Consider the following 24,145-nt stretch of genomic DNA (forward strand, 5'->3'; position numbering starts at 1 on the left):
AATATCCTACAATAGATGATGGAGACATCCAGAGATTTCTTCCTCAGCCACTGCCTCACCTCATTCTGCAAGGGCCTCTCCTGTCGTCTCCCTGCCAACAACCTTAGCAGCAACCTTAGCACCTGCTACTGCATCCTCAAAGCTATTTGCACCACAGTAAGCACTGCCTACTTTCCCTCCTACTCCTGAGGGCATGGGTGAGAATGACCATCAGGATACTGATGGTGATACTGATCCGGAGCACAAGGAGGACAGCAAAGTTCAGGGCAACGAACCACAAGAGGATTAGGAATGGATGGGTTTTGTAATACCACACGCTTGTCCACTAGACGACATTTCACATTTCCATAACTTAAAAGAAAGAGCACCCAAGAAGTTTGAGCTACAGATGTCCAGATAGGAGCAGTAATTCTACCTTTATGATTTTATGAAATGACAAAGGAAGACTGTTCAAAATATTCCCATCCTGGGGTATGTGTAGAAAAATTGACTAAAACCGATGACAACACTAGCCTCAGTGCAGGCGGCTATGTCAAGCCTGGAGATGAAGGCTATCTGACTCCACATTAGCACACTTGACTAGTGTTTAAAGCCAGATTCCATCATAGGAGCATCTTCTCAGAAGTGAAACAAGAATCCATTTACACCTAGTAGTCTGACCAGCAAATGTAGCAGGACATCTCGCCACTGCTCGACTTAATCCTGGATGATAGGTGGGAGGATGCTCAAGCCTTGGCCAAATAAGGAGCCAGCACATCAGGAGCCATCATCCTCACTGCCATGAATGCATTGAAACCAGATTTTCAGCAATTGGCAGGATATGCAGTGCTTAGAAGACAAGGCTAGTTTAACTCTACCTCCTTTCATCCTGAGGTACAGGCCAACATCCTTGACATGCCTTTCGAAGGTCAAACACTATTAGGTAGCATGTGGCTGTTCTTTTACAGAACATCAAGACTGACATTGACACTGCATGCTCTCTAACTGCCTTTAAATACAGAAGAGCTCTTTCAACTTCTTTTTGTGGTTCAAGCAAATCACAGGCACACTGAGGTGCTTACAACCAATATGAAGGACATGGGCATCAGTACTATCCATAGAGAAATCAGGGTATTGCCAGAGATTAGCAGTAAAAAAAAAAGGTTTGCATCTCAGTCCCACTTACACAGGAACTACAAATGCTCCTGACATCCCCACCCTTCCTTCCTCACTAACTCCTCTGCATGCTGTGGGGTGGGGCAAATTACTGCTTTCACTCCAAAGTGGTACAAGATTACTACCAAACCCTGATAGGTATTCCAGATGTTGCAGTCCATGCACACTTTGGAATTCCAACAGAGATTTCCCCACCACCCACCCAAAAAGGAATACAATCTGCATTTCCGGGAACGCCTCCCGGAAATTCCTCAACTTCTGTGTAAGAGAGCAATCAAGAATATGCAGAGGACCCATCAACACATAAGCTCCTGCTCAAGATTATATGAGGAATGGAGGCTGATCTTCGACTCCAGAGACCTCAATGACTTACTAAAGAAGCAGTCCTTGTGAATAGTAACCCTACAAGAGTTCTTCACCTCCATGGATCTACAGGACACCTACTTCCACATCCCAAATCACAAAGACAGTACCTGCAGTTCTCTGTAAGAGGGCAGCATTACCATTTCAAGACTCTCACTTTCAGCCTGAAAACCGTACCTCATAAAATCACAAAACGTCTGACCCTTGTGGCAGGCTTTCTTCAGAAACAAGGTGACAAGATAGTCCCATATTTGTACTACTGGTTGATGTGTGCACCCTCAGAGTAGGAAGAACATTGCTCCAAATATGTGCATCAATCTTGCCCATGTCTTGATCCTCAAACAAAACATCCAAAGGACCTCCATTTGTCTTACATTGAGCCAGGTTCTGTGAGCCATTCTGGCTACTCAATCAGCCAAATTATTTCCATCAGTACACAAGTGAAAAAGCTTGGTACACTGATTGTGTATCTCTGCCAGTGAAAGTCAATCCCAATTAGACTTTACAAGTCACTACTAGGCCTCGGGTCTCCCTGCATAGGATTAAATTCTGTCGGCAGACTGTGTGTGTAACCATTTTAACAGGACCATGACCTGTAATTCGACAGGGTTGTGGTACACAGTGGTAACCTCTCACTGCCTCAAGTAAGCTCTAGTGTGGTGGAGATTCCAGGACAGCCTCAACACAGGAGTCCCGTTCCAATTTACGATGGACAGAATCATCATGAAATGTGGCATCTCCATGGAAAGTTGGGAAGCTCACAGGCAGGAGCTATCTATAAGAAGTCTCAGGTCAGAACATTAGAAATCCCTCCACATACACAGTCTGGAGCTGTGGGCCATCAGACTTGGTCTTCAGACATTTATGGGGCAACTTGCAGGCCAAGCTGTCCTAACAGAACACACAATATAACGTCAATATTTTACATCCCCAAACTAAAATGTGCGGGATGATGTAGCCTATTAGAGAAATTGTAGAAACTATCAGACTGGGCTATCGCAAACATTATGAATATCTCTGCCGAACACCTGTTGGGGTTTGAAAATCAACATCCAGATTTTCTAAGCTGCGCTCTGTCAGACTACTACAAGTGGAAGCTCCATCAGGATCAGTTGCGTCACATCTTCAGGAAATGGAGCAAACCCATTATAGAACTATTTGAACAAAACAATGCACTAAGCAAGGAGGTATTGGCAACCACATACTGGGGCAATGCTTTCTCAATGATGTGGACCAACATCTGCACCTATGCTGTTTTGCCATTTCCTCTCATTTCCAGAGCGCTGAGGAAGGCCAAAACGGAATCATGCTCACTGATACCCATGACCCTATTGTGGCTACACTAGTTTTGTCAAACCGATCTGGTATTTCTTAGCACATGTCCACTGATTCATTTGAAGACCCAATCCAAGATTCTCTACATACACAATGGTCAGATCCTCCATCACAGCTTGAAGTTGCTCAACCTGAAACCTTGGTACTAGAACACAAAGAGTTGGGCACATAGAATTTTCTGCCCCGGCTCCTACAAACACTTACAACACCAAGTGGAAGCACTTTAGCGCATGGTATCTTTCTACAGATCTGAGTGCCATCTCTACTCCTGGCATATATGCTGCAAGAATGGTCTGAAATACACTTGAGTTAGAATTCGCTTAGTAGCAATTTTGAAAGTCAGACGGTCAAGTAATGTTCCCTCCCTTATGTCGCAAAGGATTATCAAGCAGTTTACAAAAGGATTATTGAGAACCTTTCCCACAGTTCGGTAAAGACAGTGCTTAATATATAGATGCTTCCACCCTTTGAGCCCATCCATCATGGAAAACCGCCTTTCTCTATGAGAAGAGTGGGAGTATGTCAAGCTTTCACAATATAGGAGCCTTGCTCGCAAGTCACAAGGCAGGTTACATTGTGCAAAAACCAAAGTTCATGCCCATGCTGCTCTTGGATGTTCATCTGAATAAACTGGTCATTCTTTGTTTCTTTCAAAACTGACTATATCAGCGGAAATGGCTTAACATTCATTGAATTCACATATATTCATTATGTTTTACGTGGATTGAACAAAGGACATGGGTAGTCTGAACAGCTGTTCATCTCTTTTGGTCGTCTCAGCAGGGGCCTCCCTGTATCTAAGCAGGGCATTGCCCACTATCAGCCTGCATCACATTCTGTCACAGTTAAGCTATGCACAAGTTACAGGATAGAGTGAGGAGGCATTCCACGAGAAACATGCCTGCAACAGTTGAGCTCTGGCCATGAGTACGTCTCCCACACAACTGCTTTGCAGCTATGGAGAAAAGCTGACACCTTTTCATCAATCACTACTGCCTGGATTTGAAAGCAGCAGCTGAGGGCCCGGATCACAGAACTAACTTAAGACAAAATCCTAAACTTACTACTTTTGGTATTCACAGAAGGCATTTAGTAGTAGTAAAGTTAGGATTTTGTCTTAAGTTTGACTTAAGACAAACTTAAGACAAACTTTAGACAGACTTAAGACAAATTTAAGACAGACTTAAGACAGACTTAAGTAAGGATTTTGTCTTAAGTTTGTCTTAAGTCTGTCTTAAGTCTGTCTTAAGTTTGTTTTAAGTTTGTCTTAAGTCAAACTTAAGACAAAATCCTAACTTTATTACTACTAAATGCCTTCTGTGAATACCAAAAGTAGTAAGTTTAGGATTTTGTCTTAAGTTAGTTCTGTGAATCGGCCAATCTCTTCAATGGGACAATGAGTTCTATGCAATCTGTTTCATTAAAGGTGACCCTGCTGCCTGATTATTTGGAAGCTGTTGTACTGCATGCTATTCTTATTCAAACATGTGAATCTACGAAAGATCCAATGCTGGATGAGAAACGATTTACTTATCGGTAACCCCAATTCTCCAGAATTGGTATGCTTCGTTGATTCACATTACCCCCTTCCCTGGTCAAAGGTTCACTCAATCCTCACTATCCTTCACACTTGTGGTATGAAATCTGAGCTATGGCGGCCTCTAGGAAAGCAGCGTGTTCTGCACTACTACATCACTGAGGAAGTTTGAGTTGCTTCGAAGTAGGTGAATTTGCTACTGAACAACGTTGTTAAACCCATGATATTTTAAATCTGTTTATTCCTATATGAAAAGTACTGGGGATTCCTAGCCTAACAATGGGGAATGATTCAAGCTTGTGAATCTGGAAAAGATGCCAATATTGTGGAATGGAAGTTACAGGTAAGTAACTAATTTCTTCTCCTTCCAGAAACCAGCCACCTCCCTCTCCCTGGTTGATTGTATTGACCCTGTACAGTTCTCTGCTGCCTTTATGCTGGTTTTTTGCAATACAAATACCACATCAATATATTGGATAGATCCACCGCCACGCTTTCTTCTCCATAGAGAGGAGAGTTTGGCTCATTAAGGGCCCCACAAAAATCAGTCTGGTAACACCTAATTTGCAATTTGTCATACCACAGTGTGCAGCAATTAGCAGGTACTGTTTGTTAGGCCACATTTAGGCAATAGCAGAGGGTGCAGTAATTATCTAGTTTGGGCGCAAAGTCCAGTTTGCGCACAAATCCGGTTTTGCATGGACCCTGCACCAGGTGTGGTACTTTCATTTCATTCAACATGGCCAGGCTTCATCCAGTCTTTATTCAATCGACTTGACCAGAAATTGGCCTCTGTAGGGTTGTTAGCAAGAGTGGTGGGGAATTAGTTTTTTCTTTTTTGACTTATTCACAAATTATTCCACTGCATTCCAACTTTAAGTCATCCTGATAATGTGTTTCTACGGAGAAAACAACTTTATGAACGCCTCTGTTGCTGTTAGGGTTGTCACCTTACTACAAATCCTCAGAGCATATGAATGTGCTTTTGTGTGACAAACTGATGTTTTCTGTGTGTTTAGGCTTTGTTTGCTTCAGTTGAACCCATTAGACAAACAAATCTGATTGCAGTGATTTGAACTAACTGGACTAACGCAGACCTAGGACTAGAAACATATGGGTGGTTATGTACAAGGAAGTGGCAGAGAGGGGCGTTAGCCTTCCTGGCTGAACGCCTCTCTCCGCCACTTCTGAAACGCAAGGCTGCACCATATTTACAAGGACATGGTGCAAACTTGCATTTCCCCCTGCGATGGAGCTACACTTAGCAGTGTAGCGCCAATGCAGGTGCAAGGGTGTCTGCGTGGAGGGGAAGATTGTTTATTTATAGGAAGGAGTCCCTTCCTGCACATAAACAATCCTGAAATGCCTTTTTGTTACTTTTATGTGTGCTGCTTCATGCATGGAGAACCTTCCTGTACATAAACAATCCATGGCATTTTGCTTTTTCCATGTGTGCTGCAGAAGCCAGCACACATGGAAAAGCAAAAACCAGGAGAAATAATGCATTTGTACTCGTTTCTGCAACTTAAGACCAGGTTTTTCCTGATTTTCTTTTGGCGCTGCCTCCTATGTACGCCACCCTTGCACATAGGGGGCACTGTCAAAACAAAGGGTGTTGCGGTGGAATGCCCACCGCAACACCCACTGCCCATCACTTTCATGCTAACCATAGAGCAAAATGGGGCCTTATTTACAAGTCAGCTGTAAGCCACGTTAAGTGGCTTAACGCTGCCTTGTACATAAGGTGCCGCCCCTATCGCCACCACAACGTCATTAAAAGTAACGTTGAAATGGCGATAGGGTCTAGTACATATGCTCCATGGTCCCTTCACAATACAGAGAAAGGTGGTAACAATATGGCGTAACTTGTTCCTTTAATTCCCAGAGATTAATCTTCAGCTGTAGAGTTTATTCATAGATATAGCTTCATCAAAATGCCAGCGATAACGGCAGTGACATCACCCACCATCTCACCTCTAATGACACCACGTGGCATATTTACAAGGGCATTGCGCCACCATAGCATCACCTTTTGCGACACTCTGGTGGTGCAAAGCCTTACTATATATTTACAAAGCAGTGCTAAGCTACTTTGCTTGGCTTAACACCGCTATGTAAATTTCTTACCCTTTGACTCAAGTATCTGCCTGAAAAGGGCGTGCAATGTGTGTTGCTGTGGGCGTTCCACCACAACATCCATTGCTTTTTCACACTGCCCCAGATTTACAAGGCTCTGTAAATCTGATGCCGGGCCAAAATCTAGCTCCATTGAAAAACAGGTGTTGGAGTGGCGCAACAAGGAGAAATACCTTTATTTCTCCTCGTTTTTTGCTCTTTCTATGTGTGCTGCATTTTGCAACACACATAGAAGGATTGTTTATGTGCACGAAGGAACACCTTCCTGCACATAAACAATCATCCCTTCAATGCAGACACCCTTGCACCATGGCGCAAAGGTGTCTGCGTTGGTACAAAGCAGCTTTTTCAGCGCCGGCGCAAGGAGAAGCACAGGGCATACGTGAATACCACGCATCCCTGCTTTTTGGGAATGACGCAGTACTGTGCTGCATCATTTCTTTGTAAATATGCCCCCACAGTGCCTACCTCCTCTTACACCCTGGGGCCTCATTTATGAGGTTTTGCCATAGGGAAGCGCAGCAGGCCTTCCTGCTGCGCTCCCGTTCGGCAAAAGAAAAGGACAGGAATGTGCCGTATCTATAAGATACGGCGCATTCTTGTCCTTAACACCTGCGTCGGCCCACAATGGGCTGCCGTGCGCCAGCCCAGGCACCTTTGCACCATGGAGCAAGGGTGCCTGCGTTGCGGGGATGATTATTTTTATACAGGAAGAGAAACCTTTCAAAACAAAAATAATCACAAGAGGCTTTTCCTCCTATGTGTGCTGCAGAATGCAGCACGCTTAAAAAAAAGGAGAAACAAGGAGAAATAAAGATATTTCTCCGTAATGTGCCTCCCTTACGGCTCCCCTGGGAAGGAGTATGTTTTCGGCTCTGCCTCAGATTTACCATTCTCGTAAATCTAGGGCAGTGTCAGAAGGCCATGGACGTTGCTGGGAACGCCCCCAGCAACCCCCATTGCAAGCCACTTTATTGCAGAACACTGCGTTAAAGGGACTGATATTTATCAGGCAGCATTAGGCCAAAAAAAGTGGCTTAGTGCTGCCTGATAAATATCACGCAGGCTTCTACGCCACGGAACGTCACAAAAAGTGACGTTCCGGAGGCGCAAGGAGTCTCATAAATGAGGCCCCTAAATGAGGCCCAATAGCCTTTTCCTACTATGGGGTTAGGAGGAGTGCAGAGAGTTAAATCACACAGCGGTTACATCTGGTATGTGTTCTGGTCCTATCACTGCCCGCATCTGGCGTAAAACCAGGTGTAGCCAGGGCGGTACCAAGGCTACCATTGGTAAGTCAGGTGCAGGGGCGGATTGGCAAGGCGGGCATTCGGGAATGGGCCGAAGGGCCGGTGCCTCAGTGCCCTCTGTGGGCCGTTTTTTTCTCCCCTGTCCTAGTCCACAGAGAGTGGACTAGGAAAGGGAAGAAAAAAAAACGGCCCACGGAGGGCACGAGACAGACAGAGAAAATAAAAGCAGCCTCGCTGTGCAGCCGGACAGCGATTGTCAGCTGTGGCCTCTCCTTCACCCCTGCCCTGCCAAGCAATCAAGCTGAGGCTGGGCTGGGGAGGGGTGATTTTTTGCAAGAATCGGCCTCCCTGGGGGCCAGGTGTTTCTCAGGCCTTTGAGCCATTTGCACCTCGGCCCCCTGGCGCCCATGCAGCCCAGAAACGGTGTTAGTCTTAGCACCTCGCCCACAGCCCTTCACATTCAGGGCATAGTGGACGAGCAAGAATGGGTCTTGCTGTGGGGGCCAGGTGATGTTTGGAATTTTTTTATTTTATTTATTTATTTATCCAATTTTATATAGCGCGGACTTTACCCGAAGGTGTCAGAGCGCTTCACACAAGGAACAGCAATAATACATGAGGAGAAAAATTACAAGTGAACAAATTACAAAAGCAAACGTTACGTTACATGAATCAAAAGTGACAATAGTGAGCAACCAAAATACATGAGGTAGCAATCGGTACATTACAGGAGGAAAAAGTGATATGTGTGCAGGTTACAAAAGCGTACAAAGTACAAGTAGAGGTATAATACTGCAATAAATGGCAGACACTCCAGCACAAGAACAAACGTTACATAGGCAATGGTGGCACTTGTGTAAGTATCTAAAGCAAACAAAAGTGAGAGGTAGCATACAATGTGATACCAGAGAAAAGGGACGTGTGCAAGTTACAAAAGGGTACCATACACAGGTACAAGGGTAATACTACAGTAAATGGTAAACACTCAAACTGCCAGAACACACTGGGAAGGCACTTCCCATGCACCAGCTTCACCTCAGCCTCCCCCCTGGCTACCTGGCTACCTTGGATGACCCAGAAAGCTGTGTTTTGTGCTCCCCTGCCAGGACATTTTCCCGAGGCCTGGAGGGCTGATTAATTTACTAATTGCAGGGGCCTTACCTCTGTTCATGTGCTCCTGAGCTGAAGGTCTGGGGAGGGCTAAGTAGGTTAGTAATAGCAGGGGCTTTGCTGCTTTTCAGGTGCTCCTGTGCTGGAGGGCTGGAATAATTTTGGGACAGAAAGGGGCCTTGCTATTTTTTTTAGCTGCTCAGCATGTAGGCCATTGGCACCTTTGCCCTGTGTCCTGTGCAAGAACAGTATCCTCCCACTTTCATTCCTTGTCTGTGCAAATAGTGTTTCATGAAAGGGCACGCCCCTTGAATGTGGGCCACGCCCCTTAAATATGGGCCACGCCTCTTGAATGTGGGCCACTTTTTTCGTCAGTGCCGGGGCCGAATTGTGATGCCAATCCGACCCTGGTCAGGTGTAACCATTTCAAGTCTGGGGGACGCCTGATTGACATCCATGTTAAGCGGCCTTTTGTGTGCTTCAGTTACGAGAAATAACTATATAGCGAGCCTGCTTTTGCCCTGTTACCTGCTATCTGTGTCGCGCACCACACTCGTCATGCTTTGTAAGATATGATATTTACCTGGCGTGCCTGCGTAACCCTTCGTTTTTGTCTTGTTCTCCTTTAGTTCCACAGCAAGCCCAAGGTCAGAGATACGCACGTTACCTGGAAGGTAAACATTGATTTTGTTCAGGCCAGCGTGGCATAAGGTCAATATAACACAGAGAAATGTCAGCTCAATAAATCACATTACGAAAAGAAAGGTTTTATGTGCGGGTTTTTTTTCTTTACGTTGCCCAAACAGAAAATAGGAGACACAAAGTAACATGACAGAAGATTTTAAAAATGTTAACAGTTGCATTTGAACCAAAATGTTGGGTCGCAGACGGTTTAAATGTTTTACTGTCTGAACACAAAGCCTTGACTTGAGGTTTACCTTTCTCTCTGGTTTGGCCATGGTGAAACATGCCTAAAATGGAATAAAAAGAGCTAATTCATCGAAAGGAGTTGTGTGAAAAAGGAGTACGGGTCTCATTTAGTTTTTGGCTGGTGGACTTACTGAGCTCCACTATGGGCAGAATATTACCTCCACATAGGCAGCAAGATAAAATTTGCAATATTGGGGCCTAGATTTACTAAAAACGTGCAGCACTGCTTGAAAATCAGCATCATTGTGTAGCACGATCAGAGAAAAATAGCACAGTTTTGTATACATAAAAAAGTGTTGTGTGCCAATGGCTTTATCAGCGAGGCAAATGCAAATGTCATATTCTTGCATTAAACGAATGCCTAATTTAGGATTGAATGTGGGTGTAAAGATCCTGATTTAGCCTTATCTCATAGGACATGTGTACTCAAGGGGAAACTCTCGACCACAATTCTCACTCACATGACCTCCCAAGGTTGGCTTCCATATTGTTTAACTTCCTAAAAGTTACTCATATTTCATGTGGTGAAAAGACTATTTGTCAATCACCCAGATTCATGCCCATTGTTTGTAGCTGTTTTCATTTGGTGTTGGTATTCAAGCAAAGTCAGGTTATGCTATTTTGCGTAACTTTAATTGATATGGCTTTGCGCAGAATCCTAGTGGTGTTTGTGCTGGTCCCACCCCTAACCCTCTATTTGCATAGCTTATCAGGAGTTTGCAACTAAGTAACAAAATGGCATTTAGCGCTACAGTGCGGTTAACTATTGGTGCAAAAACAACTTTTATATGTGGAAGTTGATTGGCAAGAAAGTTTGCACTGATCTTTAGTGAGTGCCTACTATAACATGATAATCTGGTTCTGGTATTGTTCAGCCATGCGGCAGAGGTTTGCCTGATGCTTCAAGAGAAATGTCACCACCAAATGTGGTACATCTAAAGAGGGGTCCCAGTACACAGTGTATTTTTATTTTTTATTTTATTTGAATATGATTTGGAACTCGATTGAGATCCACATATAAATAAAACATATTTAACAACAGAAATTACAAAAACATAAAATCCACAAAGTACCTTCCATTTATACAGAAAACCAAAGTATGAGAATCACATCTGTTAATATAATTCTAGACAACATTTACAAAAGTTAAAAATTCTGAAGCAGAACATTTCATTGGGTGGGTTGAAGGTGGCATCACGTAAAGATTTAGCAGAGGAAATGTTTAACTGTAAACAAATAGGTCTCACCCACTTATGACGGTTGACCATTAGGGCAGGATTGAATGTGGGTGTAAAGATCCTGATTTAGCCTTATCTCATAGGACATGTGTACTCAAGGGGAAACTCTCGACCACAATTCTCACTCACATGACCTCCCAAGGTTGGCTTCCATATTGTTTAACTTCCTAAAAGTTACTCATATTTCATGTGGTGAAAAGACTATTTGTCAATCATCCAGATTCATGCCCATTGTTTGTAGCTGTTTTCATTTGGTGTTGGTATTCAAGCAAAGTCAGGTTATGCTATTTTGCATAACTTTAGTTGATATGGCTTTGCGCAGAATCCTAGTGGTGTTTGTGCTGGTCCCACCCCCTAACCCTCTATTTGCATAGCTTATCAGGAGTTTGCAACTAAGTAACAAAATGGCATTTAGCGCTACAGTGCGGTTAACTATTGGTGCAAAAACAACTTTTATATGTGGAAGTTGATTGGCAAGAAAGTTTGCACTGATCTTTATTGAGTGCCTACTATAACATGATAATCTGGTTCTGGTATTGTTCAGCCATGCGGCAGAGGTTTGCCTGATGCTTCAAGAGAAATGTCACCACCAAATGTGGTACATCTAAAGAGGGGTCCCAGTACACAGTGTATTTAAAAACAAAGGGAAACACTTAATGTAAGAACCATAAACATAAATAAAAAGTCAAACACTTTGAAGGAACACTGTTATTTAAGCACAATGTGCCTACGAGTTCATTAATTCACACAGAAATTGCATCATTTACTCAGAAAAAACATTTGTGCCCCAAATTGTGTGTGAAGGTAGGGGTGTGTGTGAGAACTAAGTGCAAAGGTTTGCATGGGGTTGGAGCATTAAAGTGCCGGTCGCAAGACCCTAATCAATAGACAATAAATGCTGGCTTCAACATAGAGCCAGATACAGAAAAACAATGTATGTTCTTTGAGTATAAGGCAAAACCATGCTCCAAACGCCTATGCGATAGTCCTCAGATTGTGACGCAAGCTGGCAAGTGGGTAGGTTGGAAGCATAAGGGAAGTGACTTCATGTGACAAAATCAATCAATCAATCAGAACATTTAGAGAGCGCGCTACTCACCCGTTAGGGTCTCAATGCGCTGGGGGGGGGGGGAGGGGGGCGGGGTGCTGCTATTGCTCGAAGAGCCAGGTCTTGAGGTGCTTCCTGAAGCTGAGGTGGTCCTGGGTCAGTCGTAGGTGAGTGGGGAGGGAGTTCCAGGTCTTTGCTGCCAGGTAGGAGAATGATCTTCCTCCGGTGGTGGCTCTGCGGATCCGTGGGATGATGGCGAGGGCGAGGTTGGTGGAGCGGAGCTGGCGGGTGGGGATGTAGAACGTGAGTCGGCTGTTGAGGTATTCCGGGCCTATGTTGTGGAGTGCTTTGTGTGCGTGGATGAGCAGTCTGAACGTGATTCTTTTGCTGACGGGGAGCCAGTGGAGGTTTCTCAGGTGGGTTGAGATGTGGCTGCGGCGGGGAATGTTGAGGATGAGTCGTGCGGAGACGTTTTGTATGCACTGGAGACGGTTCTGGAGTTTAGTGGTTGTTCCAGCGTGGAGGGCGTTCCCGTAGTCCAGTCGGCTGGTGATGAGGGCCTGGGTGACTGTTCTTCTGGTGTCGGCGGGGGATCCATTGGAAGATCTTCCGGAGCATGCGCAGGGTGTTGATGCATGAGGATGAGACGGCGTTGACTTGTTTGGTCATTGTCAGCGAGGAGTCCAGGATGAAGCCCAGGTTGCGTGCGTGGTCTGTGGGTGTCGATACAGTGCCCAGCACCGAGGGCCACCAGGAGTTGTCCCATGCAGAGGGGGATGTCCGAGGATGAGGACTTCCGTCTTGTCAAGTTGAGTTTGAGCCGGCTGTTCTTCAGCCAGTCTGCTACTTCTTTCATTCCTTCCTGGAAGTTTGATTTGGCGGTGGCTGGGTCCTTGGTGAGGGAGAGTTTCAGCTGGGTGTCGTTGGCGTAGGAGATGATGTTGATGTTGTGTTTTCGTGCAATGGCTGAGTGAGGATCCTTGGGGTACGCTGCAGATGATCTCAGTTGCCGGGGTGCGGAAAGGGGGGAGGCCAACTTTCTGGCTGAGAGATCCAGGAGGATGAGGGCGGCTGTTTCTCCGTTGTCCATCAAGGTTCTGATGTCGTCTGTGGCTGCGATGAGGGCGGTCTCATGCTGTGATTTGCTTGAAATCCGGACTGTGTAGGGTCGAGCGAGTTGTTGTCCTCTAGGAAGGCGGTCAGGTGTTTGTTGACGGTCTTCTCGATGACTTTAGCCGGGAAGGGGAGAAGTGAGATCGGTCGGATGTTCTTGAGGTCCCAGGGGTCTGCGGTGGGTTTTTTCAGGAGGGCGTTGATCTCAGCGTGCTTCCAGCTCTCCGGGAAGGTAGCTGACGTGAAGGAGCTGTTTATGATGTTCCGGAGGTGGGGTGCTTTGATGGTGTCGGCCTTGTTGAAGATGTGATGGGGGCATGGGTCGGAGGGGGAGCCGGAGTGAATGGTGTTCATGAAGTGGATGGTGTCTTCACTGCTGATGGGGTCCAAGAGTTGATGGTGGTGGGGGGGGTCGTTGGGCTGGCGTCCGGAGGTGTGGGTTGGGGTCCGAAGCTGTCATGTATGTCTGCAATCTTGCGGTGGAAGAACGTGGCGAGGAAGTTGCAGAGGTCTTGCGTAAGGGTGATGTCATTGTTGCTGGCGTCAGGGTTTGAGAACTCTTTGAAGATGCTGAAGAGTTCCTTGCTGTTGTGGGTGTTGTTGTCTAGTCATTCCTTGAGCGATGTCCTCTTGGTGTTCATGATCTGCTGATGGTATTCGCGGGTTGCGGTTTTGAGGGCTGTCAGGTTTTCCGTTGTCCGTTCTTTGCGCCAGGTCTTTTCGCAAAACAATTGAGTGCAATCATATTGACATGGCAATCATATTGACATGAGAAGTAAGGTAAACAATCATTATTGATTTAAATTCCAAGTTCATAATCTTCTTAACCAGAGGCAGGCATGACCTATAAATTTGGGACCCAGGAGTACACTGCCAACCACATTTTCAGTTTTCTCATTCTTACGCCTAAGCCAATTATGACCAATCCAGTGCTAGGACTCAGGATAAAATTTTGCAAACTTGGTGCTGCGAATCACAGGATATCTAAAAAGAATTCAGGAGGATATTGTGTGGCAGGACCGTATGACGGATCTGACAATATTGTTATTATGCATTTTTTTATGTAACTTGTACTCTGACTAATCTCACATATTTACCATTTCTTGATACGCCGCCTTATGGTGGAGAAAACCTGCAGGGCAAAGACGCTGGAAGACTGGCCTAGGATGACAGTTTACAAAGGATAAGGAGCAGTGCATTAAAATGCACAGCATAGCCAGGTGCTCCGATTTGTTAAAGCAACACTGTTCTAGTACCATATACCAGGTAAACTGCAAAAGAGGAATTTATGGAAGTCAGAGGCATGTTGACAGGGGTGTGAGGACCGGGGGTACATTGGTACACACCCGTGGCACTGCCCAAAGAGATCCCAAGTAGTGGGCAAAGGTAATTGACGCAGAGTTTAACCCTATATTGCCAGTTTACTCAATCTTGGGGTTCCCTAATAGACAGACTTACCCTCTATTATCGTTATAGGGGAAATAGATATTACTCACATTGTGTGCTGCAAAACAGATTATCACTGCTCTCTGGAGATTACCAGTAGCCCAGAACGCTGTGATTGTTGAAATAGGCTTCAGGACCTGTTGGGAATGGAGAAAATCTCCTCAGCATCTGATAGTAGGCATCAGACTTTGGAGTTCCCCTTTCTCGAATTCCTATCCACTGGGATTAGGGAACTTTTGAACCTTTGATATCTAAAAGTATTGGAAATCATACCACAGGGGCATTCCAAACTGCAGAGGGGAAAATTTGGGGAGCAAATGGAGGGGAGAGACCAGTCCAGGTGTTCATAGGATGATTTCAGCGTGGCTTAGTGTACCCACTTTTCTCTTTATATTTTTCTTTAAGTTAGGCAATTGTCTGTTGGAGGGGAGAGCAGACAGTTTTCAGGAATCTGGTAAGCATGTTATGTTATTGTTTGCTAATTAGGAGTTATGCTATACATTTTTTCTTGCCGGCCTTGGATGTAGGGAGTGTCTTATAACCCTTTAAAAGATGTGATCGATACGTTGGAGAAGTTGTGAAGTAGATATACAGAGTCCTGAAATAGTATGTTTATGATTGGAGACACATATTGGGAATTTCATAGTAAGTCAGTGGACATGAGGTGGAATATCTGGAGAGATGATGGCGTGGGTTGACGATACTCTCAGATGGCAAACCTGCATCCCTGTTAATCTGAAGGTAACGCTGCAGTCTATTCTCTGGCAAGCTGAAAGGCTCTGAATTAGATGGCCTGTCTATCTAATTCAATAAATAATACATGGATATTATGGCTTTCTTCCACAAATTCTCCCAGAGTACCGGTGGGCTGGATGCTGCCGCGGGGAAATTCTTAGTGACAAGCGGTGACTTCCAAAAGCCGGAAGACTGTCGTCAGTCAGAAGTCGCAAGTCAGAAGTCGCACGTCTGTTACAGTTTCTCAACATACAGAGCACCTCAAACGCTTCCCCGCCTTGCTAATTTGGCAATGGCCCCCTAACATTTCAATTAGGTTGTTAGTCTTATAGCTAAGTATACAAAGACTCGCAGTCGCTAGAGGAAGCCAGAGAGCAGAGAGCAGAATTGTGAGAACACCAGAACGCCATTGCCTCGAGGCGAGTGCAGTGCTGCTGCCACAGAGGGAAGCGGAAAGCCACCGTAGTGAGAAAGGGAAGGGAAAGGAAAGGAAAGCAGGCTGTCGGTCGGGCGGCCGGCCCTCGGTTTCACACCCGTCACTCGTCTCCATCTGCCGATTCAAACACCACAAGGTAAACAAGGCAATTAACCAGCACAAACAGCGCAGCACAGCATTATCGGCGCCTCAGCATCTTGGGGCGTCTTTAGCCTCATAGCCTCGCAGCTTCACCGAACTTTGGCTTTAGCGAGAACGATAAATTCTCCCCGAGTGCACCACTGCCAGCCACCTGCCACCGGGGCTGGGAACCCTCTGGCGGAACATTGAGCCCCCCCCCTCTGCAACCTGCAATTTGGGACCCACCTGCTGTTTCTTGGCTTGGCAGCAGAGTGTTGGAGGACGCGAGTGAGACGGCGTGTTGGACAGGCAGCGCCACAGATTTTTGACCCTTCCCGGTCTCTCCGGCCTCTCCGCCTCTCCCCTGTTGCGAGCGGCTCACAGGCTGGTGGCTTGGCTGTTCCCTGCCCCCCCTCCCCTGTGCTGTGCAGAGCAGAGCGCGGGAGCGCGACCGCAGGTGGCCGCCAGAACCCGCAGCCTTTGCAGCAGCGGCCGTGGGCAAAAATCGGGAGCGGCTCGGGAGTGGCCCGGTAGCGGCGGGAGCTCTCAGCAGGCAGCCGGCCGGGGCCACGAGAGCTCTTGGTCAGCTCAGGGCCAGTCTGGAAAGCGGAGGAGGATTGCAGCAAGGTCCCCTACAGCGGCAGGAGCATTCCAGAAGCCGCGGGAACACTCAGCAGCCCAGGTAACAGTAGCAGCCAGGGCTACCCCTGAGGCGGCGGGAGTCGCAGGAGCCACTGAGACCAGCCTGTGCATCTGTCGACGCGGGAGACAAGAGGTAAGAGGTGGAGGCAAGCGTGGCAGCCGTTAGAGGTCGCCGCTAAGTAAGAGCCAGAGGGCGCGGTCTGAGGGGTTGGTAGACTAGGTCTCCAGCTTGCAGCCCCCCTCATGTGCACCGCTTGCTAACCCCTCCGTCCCCCTCCACCCCTCCGCGCCCTCAAAACAAAAAACACAGCTCAACACAGGGGCCCACATCAGCACTAGTACTGGTATTCCCTCCCCCCCCGCACAATCAGGCACAAACAAGCCTAGCCCCAGCAAACGGCGCAAAAAGAGATGACGCTGAGGAAGACTAAATCCTGCACGGAGGATGAGGGTGAAGTGAACCCTGAGAGTCTAGCACAACGAAGGGTAACCAGAAGCATAAGTACCCAAAAATCCCAGGACCTGGTCACTGGCAATTCCCTCCCCCAAGGCCTTATCACTCAATTCTTTCAGGCCTCAAACTGCCCCTCACCTTTGGATGAAACGTCACAAGATCCCGCGAACAATGCCATACCGGGGATCCCAAAGATCCACCTGGCCCCAGGGGACTCTTACTCCTGCGAGTCTGCTAACTTCGAGTCACCTGGGAGCCTTGAAGCTCGTTTTCAGCCTGAGGCCAGGACAAAGAGCCCGATTAGGGTCACTGCCGACATTCACGATAGGCCAACTCTGGGTGCGAACGTGGATTTAGATACTGGGAGGACAAGCGAGGCTGTCGCATCCTCCTCCCCAAAGAGCACAGGCACAGGCAAGGGTCTGAATGCAATTGTGACACCTAGGGAAATACAGAGGCCAATCCCCCAGGGTACGGAGGTTCCAACAACTTCGTTCTTACTAAAATTGGAACAGACCATTGAACGAACACTTGAAACTACCCCTCTTAATTTAGGAAGAGCTAAGGCCCCGAGAACTGCACAAACGGAGGGTTGGAGTCCGCTGAATTTAACTCATCACCAAGACTTAACCGACCCAATTGATGAACCCACTTTTAAAGACCTTAACTTGTCAGCAATAAGAGAAGTCCAGGACACAATGGCTAGGGCACTGCTATGGCAGTCCGCAAAGATGGAACTCCAAATCGATCTTTTGCAGTCGATAGCCCAGCATTTGGTGTGCCAAGATGATAAGCTGGCAAAGCTGGAAGTCCAACTTAACGTCCAACAAGCTCATGCCGCCAGCACCAAGTCCTGTGACGTCTTAATTGATAAATGGGCAAGTCTACCTGAAGTCTTAAAAGAGATGCTTGCATTAGCCAAGGGTCAGGGCAAGATAACCACGCAAGAACAAGCCGCACAAAAGCTACCACCACAGACAACAGAGCATGCCGAAACAGCAACCCTTAGCACAACGGGCAATAGCGCCACAAAGGTTCCCCTAGTAGGGCCCCGCATTATCTTTACTTTGGCTAATAAAGGGAATGGTTACCCCGAGATCTCGGATCTCGAGACCGTTAGTGATGACCTGTCTGTTACTACCTCTCAGGTGGAGAGGGTCGAAGGAGCATTAGCAAGTGCCAAAGCTCCGTTATCAAGGAGAGCCAAAAAAAAGACTTAAAAAACAACTTAAGAAGTCCAAAGCTAGAAGCAGAAACACATCCTCGGTGGTATCAACCCTGGGCGACACTGAAACTAAACGTATCCCCAAACCACTCTTCCCCATTTTCTTACCCAAGCAGGTGTCAAAAATGGGCAAGCCATGTGACGCACCTCTTGTTCGCGGTGAGGCCCAAAGTCAACAAATCCCTCTCATGGAGGGTCAAACCAATGAGGCTCTCCAACAAAGGCCTTCACAGGTGGCCGTCGCCGCACCATTAAGTGCCCCCAGCCCTTCAGGTTGGGTTCTGAAACATGAGTCTGTAACAAATCCCAAACTACAACAGGGCGCACAGCCAGTACAGTCTAGAGTGGTAGGTCTATCAAATGAGGGGCAAAGGAATCAGCAACCAGGAGTCGCACTCAAAAATTACCTAAATTTAACATCAGACCAGGGGGAGTGGCAAGGATGTCCGAGTGTGGAAGGCCAATCAAGCATGGGGCCCAATGGGCAGCAGCCAGAATCCACTCACAAAAACCCTTTAAATTTCAGTACCCAGAGGCTAAAGCTCCAGGGAAAAGGGGTGAGTTTGTGCTCCATCACACAAAAAAACAAACAATCCACCTATGAGCTGCAGTTAACCCCAAGGTACACAGCAAAAGGCTCATTTGACATCTTGAACGGGTCCAACATTGTCCGCCTCTTTGGCCATATTGCCTCGCTGGCCCAAATCACCTCAGAAAATATTGAGTGGGTGATATTCAAGAGACTGGAGACAGACACTCATGACGATTCCACCATAATCGGACTTGCGAGTCAGCAAGTCCAACCGGCTGTCCTTAAGGAAGCAACACTGTTCGCTGAATGGGGCATTGAAGTCGTTGCGCCAAGAACACTGAAATATCCAAACGCCCTGTTTCCGCAACAGGACACACACGAACCGTCATCCATTCTTAAAGGTATAAGGCACACCCGCCCAGAAATAGGGGCGAAATCAGGGCGGGCAAAAACCCCGCTAAAAATCAAAATCCAGCAAAACGACGGGCAACGGAGCGTGCAGCGGCATTTCCAGACATCGGATCACCTGGAGGCCACATGGAGACAGTGTCCCTAACCTAATAAACAGCCATGTAAATAACGCCTGTTCAAATCCACTAAGGGGCCTAGTCCGCGAGTTATCCATTATCTCATGGAATATTGCAGGGGTGAGCAACATCTTTAGGGACATAACTACACCTGAATACCTCGCACAGGGGGAGATACTGTGTATTCAGGAAACCTGGGCGAGGGCAACGACTGCCATTGGTGGCTTTTACGAACATTTGAAACCAGCGACCAAAAGGACAATCTTTGGACGCCCGTCAGGGGGTCTCTCTATCTACGTAAGTCATGCGTGCAAAACTAAGACAACTGAATTAAAGTTGGGGTCTCCTGATCTTCAAGCCATCCTAATCACTGGGTTGTCAGGGGGTCAAAAATCTCGCCCCCTTCTACTAATTAATTGTTATTTCAACCCAATTAAGTATCAATCCTCCCAGGCCATGGAATCACTTATTTCAATTTTGGAAGATCTTTTAATAAATTGGAAGGACCAAGACGTAATAATCGTGGGCGACTTCAATCACAGAGGCTTGGGTTTAATTTTGGATGCTCCATCAAGCAAGAAATCAGCCCTACTGACTGAATTTCTCGCAAATTTTAAGCTGCACTCCACCCATAGAATACAAAAAAAGACCCAACCTGAATGGACCACCATCCCGACCTTTAGAAATGTCTCTACTATAGACTACATCTTTATCAACGAAGGGCTTGCCCACAATCTTTGCAACTTCACAGTGGACGACAGAGAGGAAAGCGATCATAGGCCCCTCCGCGCCACATTCAATCTGACGCGGGTACAAGCAGAATTACAAGTAGTTATTGGAACTACCACGGAGGAGGAACATCACAAAGTGCTTAAAAGAATAAAATGGTCAACCAATCTCAGTCATAGCCTGCTAGACTATGTAGCTAGAAGGGAGGAAGAACCTAACCCAGTTCAAACTAAGAACATCATCCACCTCTGGGAAATTCTGACCTCCGACTTATTGGAACGTCTGGGCAATAACCATCATTCAAGAAGTCACCAATTCCACTCTGATCCTCGCTGTGCAACATCGTGGTGCCTGTCACAGTGTAAGCGTGCTCTAAATAAGGCAATCAGGGCACAAAAGAAAGGCACTCATTTGTCAGGGAGATACTCCATTGCTGCTCCGCGAACAGACTATAAAAAGAAAGTCTGGGCCCACAAAAAACTGCAGACTGAACAGAATTGGTTGACTGTGTTCTCCTTAATTAAAGGAAATGACAATAGCAAGCTTTGGCGTTTCATTAACAGTCTGACCCCCAGAGGAGAGCAAAAGGAAAATAGTGTTGCAGGGAAAGTGTGGGAACAGTATGCCAAGGGGCTGTATACCTGCGAGTCAAATCAGGCCACTGCAGGAAGCAGTGCGTGGTCCAAGGTGGCGGCGGAAATTATCGAACCCGAAAGAGCTACGTCAGAAGGCGTAAATTCGACCTGCACCGGATCGTTCAAAGAATTGGAGGTACTAAAGTGCATCAAGGCTATTAGAACTGATGGCGCTCCATGCTCAAATGGGATTCCGGCCCAGGTTCTTAAAACTGCCTCAGCCTTTTTTGCATCCAGACTCACCCCTTTATTTAACCATTCTTTTGCCACGGCAATGTTCCCATCCTCTTGGAAAGGTTCTATTCTATTCCTATCCATAAAAAGGGGGACCACACGAACCCGGCCAATTATAGGCTTATAGCTCTCCTCGACGTAGAAGCAAAGATATACGCCCGCCTTCTTCTCAGGGATCTGGAGGACTGGGTGGACAAGAACGGCATTCTTCCGCCCACACAGACCAGCTTTAGGGCTCATAGCTCCACTCTTGACAACATCTTAGCCCTTTCCTACCTTGCGAAGAAGGCCGATACGAGGAACAAACCGCCCCTGTTCTGCTGTTTCATAGACTACTCCACAGCCTTTGACGAGTGAACAGGGGCCGGCTCTGGGCAAAACTTGACTCGTGGGGGCTACCACAGGCTCTGCTAAAAGCTATAAAAGCGCTCTATGAGGGCACCTGGGTCAAGGTGAAGCTAAGCCCTACAATAACAACTGCAAGAATTGAAACCAACTCGGGCCTCAAGCAGGGGTGCGTCTTGGCCCCCATGCTTTTCAACTTGTATACTGCGGACATGGGGACAGCTCTGAAAGATGCCAACTTAGCACCTCCAAAACTGGGGAGGCTCGTCTTGGGAACACTCCAGTATGCAGACGACACAGTGATCATGGACCACACTAGGGTGGGGCTCCAAAGAGCCTTAAGCAGTTTGGCCTTATACAATAAGTCAAATGACTTACGGATCAACGTGGGCAAGACCAAAATCGTCATTTTTGGCAAATACCCCCTCAAAAAAGAAGCTTTATGGTCTCTGGGGGAGCACCGTATCATCACTGCCCCATCCTACAACTATCTGGGCACCTGCATCTCTGAGAGTGCCTCTGCAGTCAAACATCTGAAGGAGCTTAAACCTAAAATTGACAAAACCATTCTGTTGCTAAGATGCTTATGCCACCGCTTGGACAGTCCCTCAGCAGAACCAATGTTGACAGTGCTCCGGGCAAAACTGATCCCTGCCATTGCATATGGGCACATAGCCTACCCTGGTGCATTTGACAAAGTGGTCAACGCGGCCCAGGCGAAAGCCTATAAGATGGTGCTACAGGCCCCTAGATACGCAAGGAACACTAGATTAGGCTAGAAATAGGCCTTAAGCGACCTGAGCTGGTATTACTGGGGGACCTTTTAAAACTCTATATTAGAGTATTGAAAGCACCAGAACATTTGCTAAAGCACTCCCTAAAATCAATCTTTGATGAGGTGGGCTCCCCCTGGTACTCAAAAGTAGGACAAGCTATTGCAGCATTGAAAATCGAAAGAAGGAGTTTGCCCCTGCACGAAATTCCTTTCTCAGTCTGGGCCCAAGCAGTTAAGCGCCAGGTCCGGATCATCTCCTTTGGACTTCACCTTGCATCTCTTTGGCAAAATCCACTAACTCAGGCCCTGGACAAATCAAATATTCCAGGTAAACCCCAACCTTACCTGCAAGATCAAGTATCCACTTACGCGAGAAAGAAAATTTTGTACTTTCGACTTTTGGCCCTCAGGATCATGGACTTCAACCCCAAATGGGCCCGTACGGATGGCACCTTGGCCTGTTGTCTATGCAATTAGCGTAGAGAATCCTGGCGACACTTGCTGTGCTGCTGCACAAAGCTGGCCAATGACCGCCATCGCTTGCTGCTTCCGATTTTACGGAACACGGACTATAGAACTTGCAGAGAGGCTTCGGACTGGTGCCTCTCAGTCTCCACGACCTGTTTGATAGCCAGAGTTGGGAAATTTATACACCAGGTAAAAATGACACTCGACTCCCACTTAACGGCATTGTCTGCAAAGTAACTGGAAGCCTTCCGCCCCAGTTATCAAACCTGGGCTGGTTTAAAGATCCACGAAGAATCCATCTTTCGTCAACAGCCCTTGGTACATGAATTGACTCTACCGAACTTTCATGTGCCTCCCCTTATCAGTTGGGAAACACTGGTACAACCTATACATCACTCCTTTTAAAAGAACTCTGTTTTGGACAGCTAATCAGGACTAAAATGTTAGTATTTTAACTTAAAGTGACTTTCACTTTTATGTGTGGATGGGACTTGTGAGGGGGGAGTCGGGACGTTCATAAAGCTTTTTTTTTATCTTATACTGTAAAGATTTTAAGTAATCATGCAGTTTATTAATAAAATTGTCAAAATTGAAAAATTGTCATACCACAGGGGCATTCCAAACTGCAGAGGGGAAAATTTGGGGAGCAAATGGAGGGGAGAGACCAGTCCAGGTGTTCATAGGATGATTTCAGCGTGGCTTAGTGTACCCACTTTTCTCTTTATATTTTTCTTTAAGTAAGGCAATTGTCTGTTGGAGGGGAGAGCAGACAGTTTTCAGGAATCAGGTAAGCATGTTATGTTATTGTTTGCTAATTAGGAGTTATGCTATACATTTTTCCTTGCCGGCCTTGGATGTAGGGAGTGTCTTATACGTTGGAGACACGTGATCGATACGTTGGAGAAGTTGTGAAGTAGATATACAGAGTCCTGAAATAGTATGTTTATGATTGGAGACACATATTGGGAATTTCATAGTAAGCCAGTGGACATGGGGTGGAATATCTGGAGAGATGATGGCGTGGGTTGACAATACTCTCAGATGGCAAACCTGCATCCCTGTTAATCTGAAGGTAACGCTGCAGTCTATTCTCTGGCAAGCTGAAAGGCTCTGAATTAGATGGCCTGTCTATCTAATTCAATAAATAATACATGGATATTATGGCTTCTCATTGTTTGCGAATCTACAAGGAGTACTGGCTGATCAGTTCTTTTCCTTCCATTATAAGAGAAGTAGTTATTATAACTTTACTTCAGCTCAAGTAGCTGCTGTCCATACAGCACACTTACATTTCTAAATGCAATATTAGTGAACCAAGTTATTTGCCAAACTATTTGCCAACATGTTCATGCCACTGATAACTCTTTACGTTTTCCTTGATCAGTATGGGCTTATGCCAGAGCACTCTACATTAGATATTCTTGGCACCTTCACTGCTGTATTACACCATGTTGACTCTCACCTTCAGCTGTGGCACTCTTTCTAGACTCTTGAAAAATGTTTCAGCCATTACAACTGATTTTCCTATTTGAGGTCCTAGCCAGACAAGTGGTAGGGAAATTCTTTCTAAACATGTTTCGGCTCCATTATTCTGACCTCTCTACTTGGGTGGGAGCGCTTGGTTTGG

At 46.5% G+C, this 24,145-nt stretch overlaps 1 protein-coding gene across 1 annotated transcript in view; it reads right to left on the reverse strand.

Moving 5' to 3' along the window:
• The window catches only part of GRK1 (G protein-coupled receptor kinase 1), a 656,045-nt gene that overhangs the window by 387,373 nt on the left and 244,527 nt on the right, over window positions 1-24,145 (reverse strand). Inside the window, exon 4 of the mRNA XM_086933387.1 lies at window positions 9,470-9,553. Within this exon, the coding sequence (XP_086789513.1) occupies window positions 9,470-9,553 (84 nt within the window). The remainder of the gene's footprint in view (window positions 1-9,469; window positions 9,554-24,145) is intronic.

The sequence above is a fragment of the Lissotriton vulgaris genome, chromosome 8 (assembly GCF_964263255.1).
Source record: "Lissotriton vulgaris chromosome 8, aLisVul1.2, whole genome shotgun sequence".
Taxonomy (NCBI): domain Eukaryota; kingdom Metazoa; phylum Chordata; class Amphibia; order Caudata; family Salamandridae; genus Lissotriton; species Lissotriton vulgaris.